This window comes from Bipolaris oryzae, assembly GCF_000523455.1.
Source record: "Bipolaris oryzae ATCC 44560 unplaced genomic scaffold scaffold_141, whole genome shotgun sequence".
In the NCBI taxonomy this organism is placed as follows: Eukaryota; Fungi; Ascomycota; class Dothideomycetes; order Pleosporales; family Pleosporaceae; genus Bipolaris; species Bipolaris oryzae.
In genome coordinates this window covers 59,556-76,098 of record NW_006911417.1, presented here as the reverse complement: position 1 = coordinate 76,098, position 16,543 = coordinate 59,556, and the positions used below count along the sequence as shown (strand labels likewise).

At 53.0% G+C, this 16,543-nt stretch overlaps 7 protein-coding genes across 7 annotated transcripts; 5 read left to right on the top strand and 2 right to left on the bottom strand.

Annotated features, from left to right (window-relative positions):
• Window positions 1–1,918: 1,918 nt before the first annotated feature.
• Window positions 1,919–2,916, top strand: COCMIDRAFT_28892 (uncharacterized protein; the record flags this gene model as incomplete). The annotated part of the gene is made up of 3 exons (XM_007692783.1): window positions 1,919–2,164; window positions 2,433–2,465; window positions 2,587–2,916. The coding sequence occupies 3 exons, from the start codon at window positions 1,919–1,921 to the stop codon at window positions 2,914–2,916; spliced, it is 609 nt and encodes a 202-aa protein (XP_007690973.1).
• Window positions 2,917–4,138: 1,222 nt separating this feature from the next.
• Window positions 4,139–4,406, bottom strand: COCMIDRAFT_7940 (uncharacterized protein; the record flags this gene model as incomplete). Its single annotated transcript, XM_007692779.1, has 2 exons — window positions 4,139–4,155; window positions 4,190–4,406. The coding sequence occupies 2 exons, from the start codon at window positions 4,404–4,406 to the stop codon at window positions 4,139–4,141; spliced, it is 234 nt and encodes a 77-aa protein (XP_007690969.1).
• Window positions 4,407–6,293: 1,887 nt separating this feature from the next.
• COCMIDRAFT_103344 (uncharacterized protein) lies at window positions 6,294–6,530 on the top strand (the record flags this gene model as incomplete). Its single annotated transcript, XM_007692805.1, has 2 exons — window positions 6,294–6,404; window positions 6,462–6,530. The coding sequence occupies 2 exons, from the start codon at window positions 6,294–6,296 to the stop codon at window positions 6,528–6,530; spliced, it is 180 nt and encodes a 59-aa protein (XP_007690995.1).
• A 163-nt stretch (window positions 6,531–6,693) lies between these two features.
• COCMIDRAFT_103335 (uncharacterized protein) lies at window positions 6,694–7,684 on the top strand (the record flags this gene model as incomplete). The annotated part of the gene is given in 5 exon segments (XM_007692804.1): window positions 6,694–6,937; window positions 6,951–7,024; window positions 7,051–7,099; window positions 7,131–7,452; window positions 7,516–7,684. Coding segments are annotated over 5 exon segments (858 nt in total), but the record flags the coding sequence as incomplete, so codon positions are not given.
• Window positions 7,685–9,401: 1,717 nt separating this feature from the next.
• On the bottom strand, window positions 9,402–9,587 carry COCMIDRAFT_103350 (uncharacterized protein; the record flags this gene model as incomplete). Its single annotated transcript, XM_007692803.1, has 1 exon — window positions 9,402–9,587. One exon carries the CDS (start codon window positions 9,585–9,587, stop codon window positions 9,402–9,404), a length of 186 nt encoding a protein of 61 aa, XP_007690993.1.
• A 770-nt stretch (window positions 9,588–10,357) lies between these two features.
• Window positions 10,358–11,550, top strand: COCMIDRAFT_103312 (uncharacterized protein; the record flags this gene model as incomplete). The annotated part of the gene is made up of 3 exons (XM_007692802.1): window positions 10,358–10,393; window positions 10,454–10,715; window positions 10,775–11,550. 3 exons carry the CDS (start codon window positions 10,358–10,360, stop codon window positions 11,548–11,550), a joined length of 1,074 nt encoding a protein of 357 aa, XP_007690992.1.
• Window positions 11,551–15,073: 3,523 nt separating this feature from the next.
• Window positions 15,074–15,673, top strand: COCMIDRAFT_28890 (uncharacterized protein; the record flags this gene model as incomplete). The annotated part of the gene is made up of 1 exon (XM_007692782.1): window positions 15,074–15,673. One exon carries the CDS (start codon window positions 15,074–15,076, stop codon window positions 15,671–15,673), a length of 600 nt encoding a protein of 199 aa, XP_007690972.1.
• Between the last annotated feature and the right edge of the window lie 870 nt (window positions 15,674–16,543).

The window sequence follows — 16,543 nt, the reverse complement described above, 5'->3', positions numbered from 1 at the left end:
TGCGATTGGACATCAAAAAGAGCAAGCTGAAGATCTGATTCAGAGTAAGTTGATAGATAATTACGTTGTTGAGACATGACGCGTTATAGTGTTGACGTCGACGCGCTGGTGGGGCGTGAGCCATTCGCTTGGGTGAGCCATTCGCTTGTGAACCACGTTAAATATAAATATAGAAAGATAGGACCTTAAGTATAGTTAGAAAGACTAGAGTTAGAAAGGAATAGTTATAATAGCCTAAGGCCTACTAACCTTATATATAGCTAGTAATTTAATATATAGTATAGTAAAATAATATTCTAGAGTATTAAAATAATAGCCTTAAAGAGAGAAGTAATATTATAAGTAATAAAAAGGATTCTCTCTTTAATAAATAATAAGATAGCTATAAGCCTAGAGACGTCTATATTAAAAGAAAATAGATATTATAGAGCTTAGAGTTATATAATATACTATTCTACTAAGATAAGATATTCTACTAAGCTTAGAATAGTAATAGGCCTTAGAATAGTAGTCTATTCTAGATATCCTACTAAGAGAGAAAAAGATAGAATAGATAGGATAGTAGAACTAAAAGTAATAAGGATATAAGGATAGATAGATTCTATTATTACTCTTATTATAGTTAACTTAAATTATACTTTCTTACTAGTATCTTTTACTTTATAAGATAGTTATATATTAGTCTATTAAATAGATTAGCATTATTAAACCCTTAGTTATATCTATAACTCTTTTCTATTAAGAATTACTAGGCAACTCTCACAGCGCTAACCCTAATCCTACTCGCCCTAACCTGGATCGAGCCAGAGAAGTATTAGCACTCCAGACCCCGTGTAACACTTTCCGTTTTATTATTCGAACCCCCCCTGGGGTATAATATCACTTTACACACACGCACACACACATATACCCACCAACAACCTTTTTTTTCTTTCTCCCTTTTGCAACCGTAACGTTCATGCAAGGACGCAGTTCTTTTTTTAAAAAAAAAAGAAAAGGAAGGAGAGGGCGAGCGGAAGAGGGTTGTTAGTAGGCGGATGTGGGGCGTGACGCAGGCGTTACCGTTTGGAAGCTAAGTAAGTATGGTAAGGGAAGGGTTAGTATAAACACCCCCCCCCGATAGTATAGTTATGGGTATTTGTGAAAGGTAGGCGGCCCTATATGATCGACCCAGCCAAACCCACACACACACACACACATACATACATACATACACACACATGCCAGCTCCCCCCCTTCCCCCGCGATCTTAACGATCGCAAGATCGTGATGAATAGGGTGGACAGGGCACGTGGTTCACATGACTATGCGTGTCTCTTCCCCCTTTCCTCTGCCTACATATGCACAAGCATGCGTAGTGTAGGGAAATGTAGCAAGTATGACAAGGTCTGCTTTAGTTGCAGTACTAGGCATGAGAGGACATTGCATGCGCATTGCAGTTGGAAAAGCAAAACATCAGATGAAAATTTCAATAGTACTACTTCTAGTATTGCAAGAAAACAAAAGAGCTATATGCATATGCATGTACCGCAGCATTTAAGGCCCGATACGCGAGGCCAACCGAGGCGACAGGTGCGTAAAGGCGTGAGTCTCTCAGCTGAGAGAGTTCAAACACATACATCATCAGACATGGTGTTGATACGAACCCGCCTCAACACGTGCCTTTGCGGCTTATTTGTCCTTAGATAGCAAGTGCAAGTACAACCCAAGTACGCCACCCCCCCCCAATCACGCAACTATGACAGATGGCACGTAAAGTATGCAAATATACGTCACTTGCAGCGTATCCACGCTAGGGGGGCGTGATCAAGTTGCAAGGTGCCAAAAACAAAGAGAAAGTACGCGTTTTGCGTTGGACGAATGGGAGTTATGGAGAAAAAGGAGTTAATGTACTGGAGATCAACAAAAGAGCAGGACCATGCCTATGCCTAGGAAGTTTGAAGTGATCAACGGCGCATATACACATATTCGGAGGGAAGGTTTCATTTGGCGGTGCTCGAGTTCGATACGAGGCATAGGGTCCCGCAGCCAGGTTTTCTTATTCGAGAAAGAGGGATTTTTCTTGGGGAGACGAAGGGATAGGTTGATGATGACGGACGGCGGCAATATCATCGGACGGCGTGATAGCAATTCCAAGATTGTAGGAGCGGCGACACAGGAGTGGGTGGGCAACAAAGGTGGATCGAGTCAGCCAGGGCACGTTTGGCTATGGTATTGGTTGCTGGGGTTGTGTGCTGAGCTGTGGTGTGGGGGGCCGTGTTCGATACATACGAAGAAATAAAGGGAGGCCTGTTTTGTCCATGGGAATTATGCATGCGGAGAAACCAAGGCCGCACAAGCCTCACGGTTACGGCCGTACATGGGCTGATTTACCTGAGTCTTGACCGCAGCCTCGTTGAATCAGGTGCATCGCAACATACAGACAACTCTAGACCTCTGGTGATCATGATGATTGTAATGACGATGTACGTCGGAGTCGGCGCCTCCGGCAGTACCTTGGTGATAGACGTTGTGTGGAGCGTTAATGTCGTCATACCTTCCCCTCTGCCGACAAAATATCAAGTTTGGAGCTGCAGGCGACTGCAGATCCCAGGCCTTCCCTCGGGTATCGCCCCCCCCGTCTTGTGTCAGCATCTCGTCAGCAGGAATGGGACGGAAGTAGGGGATGGGGACGAACAACTGGAGCCAGGTGCTAAAAAAAAGATTAAGGGACCATATGATGTGCACTACACTGGCATTAGCTTATTTGGTGCTGTTCCATCCTTTGGTGATGACAAGATAATCATCGGCGAAGTGATAGCAGGGGGGGGGGATATGACCGTCGTGGTAGTTTGGGGGGGCATCAAGCATGGCAGTGGGCATACTACAACCTGTTCGGACGTTCTCCGGAGTCCAGAATGCGTGATGCAGCACTAAGACCAGCAGGACTGACAGAAAAAAGGCCAACCCAGCGATTGATTAGACTTGCATTGGGCTTACCAAGAGAAGGTAGTGTGAGTAAGAAGAGGTAGTGTGATGGCCTGAAACCCATGTTTATGATCCACGGGCTGCATGAGCTGGCGGGCATTGCATACCCATCACAAGCAGACTGTCGTGTTGGAGATTAGGTTTCGATAGAGTGATGTCCACGTCAACACATCACTGCGGCCGCGGGCATCTCCCGACAGCCAGGTTGATAAGTGTGGATCTGCTGATGGCCGTCCACGTTGTGAAGGGCCGAACGACAGTGGCGACAGTGATCTTGTGCCCCGCCATTTGCCTCACGGCAGTCATTTCAACCAAGGTGCCCTGCAGCGCAATCTTTCCGGCCTCGAGTAGCGCGCCGTACCCAATGTTTAGATGCTACGGTAGCTTCGGACAATGCTGTACCAGGGCTCCATACGTGCAACCGCTTAGTGGAGCAAAGGAAAACGCTCGGCACTCACCACAGAGACTTTCTTTTGATATCACTCCTGAACCTGTCGCGAGCCCCAGCATTGAAACCCCCCAGCTCGGGTTCGGTCATCACATGTGACGGCACTTGCAACTTGCAATGTGGCGGCAGGCTTCGCTGAATGCGAAATAGGCGCTTGTGCCGACATGGACTGACTGGACCCGACAGTCCTGGACGGGTACGTTCGTCCGTGATCATTTCCCTTGCTGTGCAGAAGGGATGGGGATCTGCCCGTAGCTCCGGGATTGATGAGTGCTAGGTGCGTAGGGATCAGATGCCGAAATTCAGAGGAAGCGCATGGGTGCGAATGATTGACGTGTCGTGGGCCATCGGGCTAATATTGCGATGCAATCCTTCGACACCTCCACATCGTCGATGTCATGCTTAATCTGTAGCCATCAATATTCACCTGCGGATAGACGTTGCCATGAAAAAAAGCAACAGCAACGGTCACTAATATGATGGGGCCAAAGCGTCAGGGTACGATTTGGCTCACGGTGTAGGCGCATAGACAGCGGGAAACAATCTGAGCTTGGTCCTGCGTTCATTATGCACATCTGGAATGAATCCACTGTGAAAAAAAAGAACCAAAGTCTCCTTGACCGCTCCCACCCCTTGCGCTATAAGTGCGGATCATTTTGAGTGTTGATTGACATGGAATTTTGCAAGAGAATTCCTTGGATTACCAATTCTCCGCGTCCCACTCTAACCAGAGAGATGAACTGGCAGAATGTAAGTCATGTGCAGGTGTATTACCACTTTTCAAGAAGCAAGCCTTTTGTGGCTGCGAAGCAGAAGCACTCCTTGGGGCGCATAGCGATACGGATCTGGTGCCAGTCTCACTGCCAGCTCGAATAAGGAAACAGGGGGGAACACCGACGGAGATAGCGGGCTGTTCGAGATCCAAGCCTGGGGGTAAATCAAAAGCAATATGCGGAGCCGTTAAGCCCAGAACAGTAGCGGTTGCTTTCATGGTGTGGCCTGTAGCGTCTCCATCGTGCGCGCGAGAACGATGCTAACGTCCTGTCACACCGTCTTGACGAATCGATTTGTCGGACATCAGCCACATGGTCGAAGATACGCTAACGATTTCTGCAGTGACAGGGGACTGAGGCAAGCCGACGCGGACGTTTGGTGGGTCAGGCCGAGATGTGTCGACAGGGCCCAGAAATGGAGCATCAGCGTATCCAGTGATGATGCTCGCTTAGTTTATTTCCACATTTTTTTTAATCCACTGTGGTATCGGCGGCATATCATACCCAGCTAGACCAAGACGAGGGGAGGAGGGATACAGACACGTCGGCCAGACCACAGATCGCAATCTCTACATACCGTATATGGACGTGACTGTGCTTTTTGCGACGGTCAAAGTCTCTGTCAAGTTAGCGGCTTTATGTCTTGCAGAAGTGGACTTTCAAGGTTTGTGTGTTGGTGAAACAGGAGGGTTCGATAGGCTTGCTGGCGCACGTCGCACCGTCTACCGAGTCTGTCGACGAACATGTCCACTCTGGTAATGGGGAGTGAATCCTTCCGGCAGATACCGGTAACACTCGTTTATGGAAGGCGTACCGAATACCCTGTAAATGGATCTTCATCGGCGGCGATGCACAATGCACAAGAGCTGACAAGAAAATCGGGGGGTTTACAGTCCGTCCGTCTCATCCGGCGTGGTCAGTATTGGTGGACATTCCCTTTGATCCGGCTGATCTGAGACTTGGCTGTGTCACATCCTGGGGAATCTCACGGTCAGCCGAGCACATCTCGCCGTGTTGGTGGGAAAGGACTTTGGACTGATCTACGTGGCCCCTTGTCGTGGCGTAATGGAACCGGAAGACATACTCAACAAGAAGAGGACGGGACAGGGTGCGCGACACGGTACTGGACCGTTTGTCGTTGCCGTTGACCTGTTTGGGAGCTCTGCTGCCCCATTCGGGCCGCTAGGTCTCATTTGTTACCCTATCATCCGCATCCCTGTGACTTGGTAGAGGAGCGAAGGCTGACTATTGGGAAGTCTCATGTGGACAGAACGTGTTTGATCTTCGGAGCCGCTTAGCAACGGTGGCTTGCATGCGGATGGCACGGCAAGGCAAGGCAGAAATGAGCCTGGGATGCCCTCGTCATGAGCCATGTGTGAGGCTTCAAGAAGAAGAAGAAGGGCTGCGGACGATGTTGTTTTAACAAGGAACAGGTGGGCGGCCTATGACACGAGAATATAGGAGTACCCCATTAATAACGAGTCGTCGAGATGGCATAATGGCCGAAGGAGCTGCAAAGCCGGATGCCGGGAGTGTGGATATTAAAAGACAATTTCGGTTGGGCAAGAAGGGAACAACGTGTAAGAATGTGAGTGTAAACCACGGACGATACAGACGCATTTGGCGTGGCGTATTGTATGCACAGGATGCGAATAAGACCCAACAGCCTCGTCCAGTAACAATCAATGTTAGAGCAGACTGTGTGTTCCTTGCAGAGGCTTCTTGTATACCGGGATTGGTTTGCTCAAGACGTATGTCAGTAGTATGTATTCCCAAATAGTCGGGTTACGCTTCACTTGAATTCTGCTCATTTCCTTGGCCAATTTGCACGAGTAAGCAGGCTGGTATGTTTTTTCTTCAAATGTACCAGGAGAACCCTTGAACTAGTCGAGCAGTGGAGATATCAGTTCGTCCGGCAGTGCCAGATTGAGGGATTTTACACGGTACTTTGGGGAAAGTCAGGCATAGGAGCTTTGCGTTTGTGTTGGTATCGAGGAGGTGGTCTGGGGCGGTGCACTGTAAACAAAATGGACGTTGCATGTCTGGGGAGAGAGCAACGACGGGCATACAATGTGTAACGGGCGTTGTTTTCAGGCCAATCGAAAATGGCCGTTAATGCGAGGTTTTGGCGGGCCAATGCGGTTGCTCCTAGGATTATCGATGGCGTTGGGCTTGGCGAAACCCCCAGGCGGCGTCATGGCGGACCATGTACCCAGGTACATTGTGCCTCATACGATTCGGAAGAAGGCCGGTAGATCGACTGATTATTTCAGGAGCAGAGGCCAATAAGAGAGATGCAATTAAGGCAGCAGCCTTGCCATGTCCGGGCTGGCTTCGCCTAGATACTTTAGCCGGGATATCCTGGGAAGCGTCGTGGCCCAAGCGGGAGGCGTCACAACAGCTCGATTGTAGTGATGCTAGGCGGCATCGCGTATGAGATGGTGATGATAGAGATGAAAGTGGTGCTTGGGGGAGAGACAGGCAACAAGGCTGCAGCAAGCCAGTATCAGAGGGGCCCGAGGCGCAGAAGGTGCGGCGGACAGGGAGGGCAGTGAGGAGGGTGTTGGCATGTCGGTTCGTGACAATGAAACGCCGAGAGGATCGCTCGGATGGCACCAGGGAGGCAGAGTGATGGATGGATGCAAGCGTGTTCCCGCTGATGATGGGTCACGATGCGGCCCAGGTATCGATACCCCTGCCAATCCCACGCGCCCTGAGATCAGAGACAGCAGCTACAGAGATGTGTACAGTAGTACTTACAGTAGTGTGTATGTCTGGGCTGGGCTGGTTCCGGGAGATCATGCACGCATTCCGCGGTGGGCAGGCGAGCAACCAAGTGCGAAGCAAAGAGCGGTGGCCTAGAGGGAGGCGGGTGGGCATGGCGTCAAGCCGGTAGAGAAGGGCAGCGTGCGTTGCGTATGCGTACGTGCTAGCTGGATGAGGGCGGGGTGGAATGGGAATGGGAATGGGAGCAACGTGTGCGGTGCATTGCATCGCGCGCGAAACCCAAAGAGACGGTATGATACGCGCGAGTCGCGCGGCGGGCGTGGGTGGAGCGTGGCCCGAGCTGGGAAATTTTCCATCAACGGAAAACCCTGGATGGCGTGTCCGTGCACGTGATTCTAGGTTCGCAGGTTTGCCGTCCGCCGCCCGTGTCTTGTCGCATAGCCATGACGGACGGGCGTGCTACATGCTACACGTATATGGACGTATGTACATGCAGACAGATGCAGGAGTAGAGTCAAGTAGAGTGGTGTGGAGGGTGTGTGTGTGTGTGTGTGTGTGTGTGTGTGTGTGTGTGTGTGTGTGTGTGTGTGGTTAGTCAAGTTACAGTTCAGCGTCTGATGCGGTCCAGCGCCAAACGGCAAGGCGGAGGGCGAGACAGGCGATGGCGGTATCGAGTGGACATATATTGGGGGCGGACGAGAATGAAGGCGAGAGCGAGGGTATGGGTGAGGGCAGTGCCAATGCCGTGGGCGTGAGCGAGCGGCGATGAGCAGAGGCGTCTTTCGGCCTGGCTAGCGGCATGTGTCTGCTGTGTCATCAGACTGGCAACTGGACTGCAGTGGACTGCACTACACAGTAGTACGTATGGATGGGACAGATACGTGCGGTGTGCCATTGCAGCAGCGCGCAGCTTCTCGAAGGCGGGCCAGCGCCAGGGAAGGCCGGGACATGGGAGATGGGAGATGGGGGGTTTGCGGCGTGTGGATTGGTGGCGGCATGTCATCGGCTACACGTACAGCAGTTGTCGAGCGACAGCGACGGTGACAGCCAACGTGGCCCCCCGGCATTAGCTGCATGCGCTTGTTGCTGATCGACCCGCCTCTTTCTCAAAGATCCTCCACACACACATGCACAGTCGGACGAGGCCAAGCCGTGGCTCAACGCCGCCATCCCGCCCTGGCGGCGCCCCAACGACGTCGTCGCTGCTGGGGTCGGAGACGGTCGCTGGAAAAAGGCATCAGCCGTCGCGCCGCCGTGGCCTCCCGCGCTTGCCCTGATCCAAATGCTGTGCTTGTGCTTGTGCTTGTGCTTGTGCTTGTGCTGATGCTGATGCTGAAACCAGCAGCCGTATGGGGGGAGGGGGGAGGGGGGAAGGGCATGGTGGCATGGGCATGGGATATGCGAAGGGGGGGAGGGGGCCCATTCCACCGCTTACTTACTTACTTGCTAGCAGCAGCAGTAGAGCAGCAAACGCCAACATGCGGTGAGCACTGTCCTCGACAACTCTCTCTCCCTCCCCTTCTTTCTGGCGCCTCTCCGGGGAGACCTTTGTCGAGGGGCGAGTCAGCCTCGCCGACGTCTTCTGAGTTTGTAGGCCACTCAGAAGTATAGATATGTACGTACGTAAGTACATACATAGATACGTATATGTACATGCTGTACAGATCTATGTATGGATGGATGCACATAGCATGTACGCAGTAGTATGTATGTATGTAGTATGTATGTCAGTATGTACTTATGTGCGCTGCTGCACCACCACCACTGCCGCTGCCGCCCGCCTTGCTGCTGCTGCTCCTCCTCCAATATTGCCAGCAAATCATGCGCTTCTGCATTCTCTATTGCTTCGCCAGGCTCGACTCCCCACTGCCGCCCTCGCTATTCTGCAAAATGCAGGCCAATCAGTCGCATGCCCCCAAACTCGACGGCGGCCCTGATGCGGGCAAGTCACCGCCATGGTGGTTAGCATTAGACTGCTTTGGCACCCCCAGTGCACGCCTTGACTCGCTTCCGCTTGCGCTTGCGCTCCCTCAATGTGCCATCCCTCTGGCGGGACGATGGCAAGCCATCACACATGGCTTGCGACGGGTCCAACTGTCCAGCCCTTTGGATGTAGGCGACATTCGAGGGCGCCTGCCCGTGTGCTCGTTTAAAGCGTGTTCAAGGTGCAGTACCGTGTCTGGCTTGTCTCAAGTGTTTGATTCTTTCAATCTCTGCCGTTCCGTTCCCACGCTTCGCCCCCCTCCCCCCCTTCCCCCTCCTCCCGTCTGCCCACCCCCTGCCCGATCCTTCGTCAGCCCGTGTGGTGTTGTCTCGACGCCCTGAGGCTGCACACCCACACCCACACCCTCGAAGCGACGAGGCACAACAACGCCCGCCAGCGAAAGAACAAACTAGTCGGAAGCCGGTCTGGAATCAGCATCTGACAGCCTGACGACCCGTGCATAGAGAGAGAGAGAGAGAGAGAGAAAGGTAGCCCCGTGACCCTAAGGCTTTCTCGCTCCCAGAGCACCACTACCACCACACACACGACCCATACACCCCCCCCCCCCTTGGGCGGCCGGGCAGGATAGCCAGCCAGCCAGCAGCGTCGACTTAATTGTACGACATCCATAGATATCAATCAGCCGTCGGCGACGCACGGCTGCAGCGCCGGCGACTTGAATCGTCATCCGGCGGCGGCAGCGGCGTGTGTGTGAGACGAAGAGACTCGGCGAGGGTTGTTCCGCTCCGAGGGCAGTGCCGGGGGACCTCTGCTCGATCCCAGCAGCCACAGCGGTGGCAGCAGCAGCGAGCTTGCTTGCTTCCGACGAGCCCACGAGGATTCTCCTCGGGTTTCTCCTGGAACGGTCGATCTGCAGTGCATCGCGGCCTGTCCTTGGATCTCGACCGGGGCCCCTGCAATAGGTGTCCGAAAAGCGCTCCTGCGCCGGCGCAGCGTCGATTGGGCGGCCTGGCATGTGTGGGCGCATCGCTCGGCCAAGGCATTACTACGGGTCGTGCACATCCTCACTCTAAACCGCCTTCGTCTGTCATCTGCATTGCCGTTGCAAGGGACTGAGCGTCGGGCTAAGTGCAGTTGGAGGTGGGCTTTTTGCCAACGGTCCGCCGCCTCATCGCCCGCTCAAACGCAATTTGGACAGGGAACGACAGGTCCACCGACGACGCTACGGTGCGAACGGGCTTTGTGCTGAATCTCGCCAATCCGCCAGACATTGTACTTGAACGCTGCAGGCCCGAATTCCTGGCACTGCTATACATCTGCCCGTACCCGTCGCTCAGACTACCATCCATCTCGTCATCACTCGTTCGCCGCCCACCACACTCACACCCCCCCTTCACCCACTTTTGCATAACTTCTTATTACAACTCTCTACCCATCACCCATCCACTGCAGTGACCCGTGACCCTCCGCTCCTCCACCTCCACCACACCCTCCTCCATGGCAATGCATCTCGCCAGCATGGTACACGGCAGCGTTCGGGACCGCGAGGCCTTTCAGCACCCACAGCACCCGGCATACTACCAACAACCCCAGCCTCGTGGATACACCATGTCGGGTGTTGCGGCCTCCTCATACCCGGTACAACCACCAGCCCACACACAGCAAGTCGAGCAGCAATACCGACAGCAAGTTCAACATCAGCAACAACAACAACACCAACACCAGGAACCACAAAAGCAGCAACGGCCTCAGTCCCCCCCTTCACCCCCGGCCGAGGAGAAGAAGCCTTCGCTTCCCTCCATCTCGAGTCTCCTCGAGTTTGCTGGTAACGAAAAGACGGCATCCTCTGATTCAGGTAAGACTCTTACCCTTTCATCTAATCTCCCCTGGCCAAGTCGCTAACTTGCTCCCCAGCTTCCCAGAGCCCTCAATCACAGCAACGAAAGTCAGCATCGCCTCAGCTGAGGCAAGAACAGCAGCCGCAACCACAATACACTCCAGTCTCAGCCCCGAACAGCTCACGGATGACCCTACCCCCGACTCCACCAATGCACCCCGACGTTGCACACGACGGTAACCAGTCCCCTTCGGCAGCATCCAACCACTCAGCAGCTTCTACTGCCTACTTTGTCGGCGGTGCGCTCAACAACATGGAGCCTCACCAACAGCGACAGAACTTCTCGACAGTGCCTCCAATGAAGCGCGACTCAATGCAGTCGCACTCCATGTCGCCCTACAGTGCTTCCATGTACGGCCAGTCTCCCTACCAGTCCTCGCCAGGAGCCGCGTCATCAGCATCATTCTACTCGCCCGAGCAGCATTCGTACAACACCACACCGCTCTACTCGCAGCGTCCACTGCCTTCAAACTTCCAGCCACACGCGATGCCTCTGCCTGTACCTGTACCGAGCCCAGCCGCCAACGGCTCAAACCCATGGCAACACCACCATTACATCAGCACCTCAAGCCAGTCACAATTCCCACAACCACAGGACCGCTACATTTGCTCCACCTGCAACAAGGCCTTTTCGCGGCCAAGCAGCTTGCGCATCCACAGCCATAGCCACACCGGCGAGAAGCCGTACAAGTGCCCACAACCCGGATGCGGCAAGGCCTTTAGCGTCCGCAGCAACATGAAGCGACATGAGCGAGGTTGCCACGCAGCCTCTAGCACTACCCTGACGGCATGATGGGCCAAAAGCCGCCGCACCTAATCGTCTTACGCAATCGGCCTTGACAAGCCTGGACATACTCGGAGTCTCTTCCTATGACACGCTTTGTTCTGTCATATCTCGCCAACGATACCATTTGCACGACTTCTGCATCGGCGCCTGGGGGTTTCCCACCATGTTATGCATTTCAATGGAGTTTTCGTGTTTGTTAACGATATCCTACTTCGCCATCAGTCGCGATGTTGTACGCTTATTTCCCCACATCTTATTCCTGGGTTTTTCTCATACGACAGACTTTTTTTTTTATCTCGCATCAGGGAGCGCGGCATCATTTTTTCTCTTAACCGATAAATAACTTTTATTTCTTTGTACTATAGTAGAGACGTTGCCTTATGCAGCCAAATGCTATGACATGTGTCAAATTGCACAAATCAATATATTACCATCTCATGACATTTTGTTTTCACTGATCGACTGATAAGCGCGCTCTTGCTTTATCGTCACGTTTTTTTTATCATTGAGATTAATCAGGCAGGGGAGCGATGCTGTGCCTGGAACGTGTCGTGGCTTCCAAACCTAGTGGAAACTGAAGACGTCGGGGCATAACACTTGGGAGCTCGCAACTTCAAACCCAGACATCTTTGCTGTTCGCAATGGATTACCCATGGAACCAAGCTTGCGTAATGACTGCGTCGAATTGGAGGAAACAGTCGCCGAGAGGGCTCCGTCATTTCAATGGCTCCTTGGCTACGTACACATACAAGTATATCTCGCCAGAGACCCACCTCGGTCGATCTTCGTCCCCCGTCCATTTGCACGTCCCCCGGCTTATACACCAACGTAATAACGAGTAGCTGGGCATGGGAGGGCCGATGGAAAGGAAAAAAAAATGGTCAGTTGAGCATCCCCCAGTTCTGTGATGCTACGCTCCCCAGTCGCATAATGCAGCCTGTTATGATCAGGGCTGGTGTTCATGGTCTCATTTATCCGCCGCCCACCGCTGTCCGGGTACCGGCCAACAATGGTCATGCCAATAGCGACTTCGGCACACCCAATAAAGGAGACTGTAAACGTAAAGAGCCCAGAGATCCGTTCATATGTTTGATAGCTACGTCCTCCCCCCCTTTCTTCGCATTCAGTACCGTAAGGACAATAGACTGGGTATTAGCTTGCGCTCTAAGCAACGTAGCTGTGTGGGTTAAACTTGATTGCTCTCTGCCTGAGGCCCTTTTGTTTCGCCGTCAGCAGTACAGGTCGCATGAGTCGTCTTAGCGCTTAACCTCTTGGCCATGTCATTACTTGCAGCTCCATGTGTTGTCTTCCACATGTCGTCATTCACACCACCTCTCGGATGTCTGGTTATCTGCAGCCGTCCATACACCTACGAGGACCACCAACAACACTAAAGTTCAAACCTGTGCACTATTGGACCGCCCCCTTGCCTTGCCTCAAAAATGAAAATGCTTCGCTTTTTTCTGCGACCGGTGATTCATGGCGATATTGCTTGCGCAGTGCACATGTGACGAAAGCCGCATGTGGCTTGCTTCGCATGGAGCCTCAACACCCCCCCCATCTGCACTTGAAATGTATCTAGCATGTAAAGTACTCTGAATCAAACGATAAAGGCATGAAGCTAGAGCGACGATCATCACTTAACAATTCCCCGAGCGCGGTGCTGCTCACCCGACCAGAATCCGAGCCCCAGGTCCTGCTGGATAACGGATTTGGAGCAATCCAATAAGTCTGAAACCCCAGGTCTGGCTTGGCCCATAGCAATGCGCAAGCGGCTATTGCTACTGCTTTGACTCTTAGGGAGCCTTCGGGAGGCGCTTTTTCCTCCACATGGCCCGAGATGACAAGCTTGCAGGTAGTAGGTTAGAGTAAGGTAAGCTCGGTTACGCTTTCTCTCGCGGTCGTAGCCAAAAGGGCAAAAAAAGCAAAGAAAAACGCAAAACAACAATTGTCTGATGGGGGAAGGGAACCCTTACTGCAACAAGTAAAGTCAAGGGCATCCTGCCAAACCGTTCGGCGGAACCGAGAAATCTTTTTTTTTTCCTTTTTTGAATCACCCCATAGATTGGATTCGGACATGATACCGTGTTGACTATACTACTCAGTGCCCAGAAAAACAACTGGTATAGCCTTTTTTTCCCTTTCAAACTTTCTCTGTCTGCCCCCTTTCCCCTCCCCCCCCCCCCCCACAAACCGGCGGGGACGAAAAAGAAACGATGGTGGAATGCCACATACACACACACACTTGGGGGCCGGAGGGACACACGGAGCAAGTCTGCGACTTGTCAGGCGACATGCGATTTCGCGCATGCATGTAACGTACATACAGACTACAGTATGAGTACGTATGTGATTGACCTAAGCGAGGCCAGCCGCTTGGAGGACGGGCACCAAAAGCAATCGCGGGAGGTAGATTGAACAGAAGTGCGCCACGTCGTCGAAGAGGCACGGCAGTGTGCCAATCGGGTTTGCTGGTGAGAGGGGTGGATCAGTGCATCCGTTCAAGCCCGTGGATCGTGCTTGGAGAGAGATCTGCGCATCATCTGTTCGGAGGAGGGGGCGGCTCTGGGCCCATTCCCAGTCTCGTGGAATGTGTTTCACCTGTCTGGTTTTCCCTTTCCTGCTGCCCCCTTTGCCAATTTCCCGGCCTCGCTTGCTTTGAGCGGCTGACGTGCAAAAGGTCGTCACCACACACGGACAGCCTCGCGCTACTTGTTTGTTACTTATCTATACTCTTTCATTTGCCATCGTGTATCGCATGCCCGGTTCCGATGGTCTGCTGCAGCTGTGCGTGTCATGGGCAAGAAGGGAGGGGGGGGCAAAGGGACGGCGGACATGGCTTTGGATGTATGCCGTCACTGTGCGTCCACGGCTTCTTCGGCGACCAAGGCAACGATGCTTACACAGAAACGGCAGTGTAAAAAGAGGTATCGTACCATGTTGCCGTCACGAGGGCTGCATTCAAGTATTGGGGACTGGCGGCGTGGGTGGGAGAGGCCAACCAGCCCCCTGGTAAGATGCCAGCCACTTGGCGCGTGTTATAGGTCGCCAACACGGCCAGCAATTGCACCCTTTTTTTTTGGCTGGCACGTCGGAACGGACCCGTGATTGTCCCTAGCGGAAGACGATGATGCGCTCGAAATAACATCACCTGCGCCATGATCACCTAGTTTCCGTGGGCTGCCACCAGCCCAGCGCCAGCGCCAAATCTGTCAGCCTTGCGTTAGCACAGCCAAGGCCGGCACCTCTTATTTTTCCATGTGCGCCATTTCCTCGTACTACACTATCTTTTTGGTCCATTTGTAGTCCTAGGATTTTGGCTGTGGCTGGGCCACTTTGCAAGCACACGTGCGGCCGACGCGGCGGTGCACGCGGCCATTGTCTACTACTACGTGCATAATGGATACACGTATGTACAAGGTATCGTTGACGAGCTCCAGCCTTGATCCCTGGATGCCAACCTTCGAGAAGGAATCCGCCCATACCGACGTGCGACCGTTGGCCCTTTGCTTGCCTCGACCACCCACTCATGGCAGCCGTTAGCCGCGTGTCCCATGGCCGCGCGCCCAGCTCAGGCACTCGCCCGCTGACACGCGTTATACGGACGAGCAGTTCCAATGGGCATGGAACAAGGGACCATAGGGTTGACCAGAACCGCGATCGACGGCCATGCATTCTGAATTGCTACACACTCACAGCTACCGGACATGGATCCCAATCCATTGCGGGTGTATTGTGGAGATGGGAGGTTCGCATTCGCACTGGCTGCAAGAGCGGTGAGTATCATGCTGCACTGTGGTCGAGCAAAAAAAACCCACCCCGCCCAATAGCACCAGCAACCTCGGTCATTAACATTCACCATTTTGACACTCGAGGCGACACGTCAATGTCGGAGCATTCCACTGCGTTACCAGCATGTCCCAAGCGCCAGCATCCCACTCACGCCAGCGTGACAGCTGTGATCGCCCTCTTACCGCCGCACGAACGCTCATGCCTACCCTTTGTCCGTTCGCACCACGATGCATATGAACCGCATTCTAGCGCCAGGCGAGCAAATACTCCGACACTAGGGCTCCATGCGGAATCGACGTCAAGGCCGTGCTGCAGATGGCAGATGGGATCATCCTAGCTTGCCCAAAGCACCCTTCCCCCAGGCCCTGTCCCTGCACATCCGCAACCCTAAAACTAACCATCTCTCACTTTCCGGAGAGAAGTCCCTTTGAGTCAGCATACATACATACTATGGAGACGCACGCCTAAGGGCCGACTCGTGGGACTACCTGCTGGCACCAAATCGCCATTGCGCCATGCCGGACATTTTGCATCGCGCGCGACTTGTCTCTCGTCCCCCTCCCCTTGGCGGATGAACAATGCTTTGCGGAAGAATTTAAAAAAAGTTCTCGGAAAGGTGTGGGCTTGTCCGATTGTTGATCGCCTCACTAAGATACTCGCTACCAAACAAAATAACACAAGGCAGAAGTTGAGCGATAAAGTTTGGGCTATTCTGCGGGAACTAGCATCGCGCATATCGCGCAACTCTGTTTCGTCTCAGGTTCCTTTCCCAAGCATCCCTCGCGTATAAAACTTCTTCCAGCATCATGCCTGTTGACGGACGGGTGATGATCAGATGACGGAGTGCCACGCCGTTCCCCCTCATCTCGTTCTTGGGTTGCGACGTCAAGCGTCTTCGCCCTGGAAAGTACCATGTTACGGCCGAAGGATTTCATGAAGCGTGGCCTGGAAGGATGCTTCCTACAGCTGGTACTGGGAAGTCCCTGGCTCCCGCCTCCCCATCCTCGTGGCTGTCTCCGCTGTGATCAGAGCCAAGGTGTTGCAACTAGTACCACGTCTCATTCCCTCGTCAAACAAAACGTGACGGCCGTCACCGCTATTCGAGGTACTGGGTACCACCCAGCGTGCGATATCCAAGTATGGGCAGCTGCTGGAACAATGTCAGAAAAGAATGATAGAATCAGTTTCATGCCTTGTTAAGCAATGC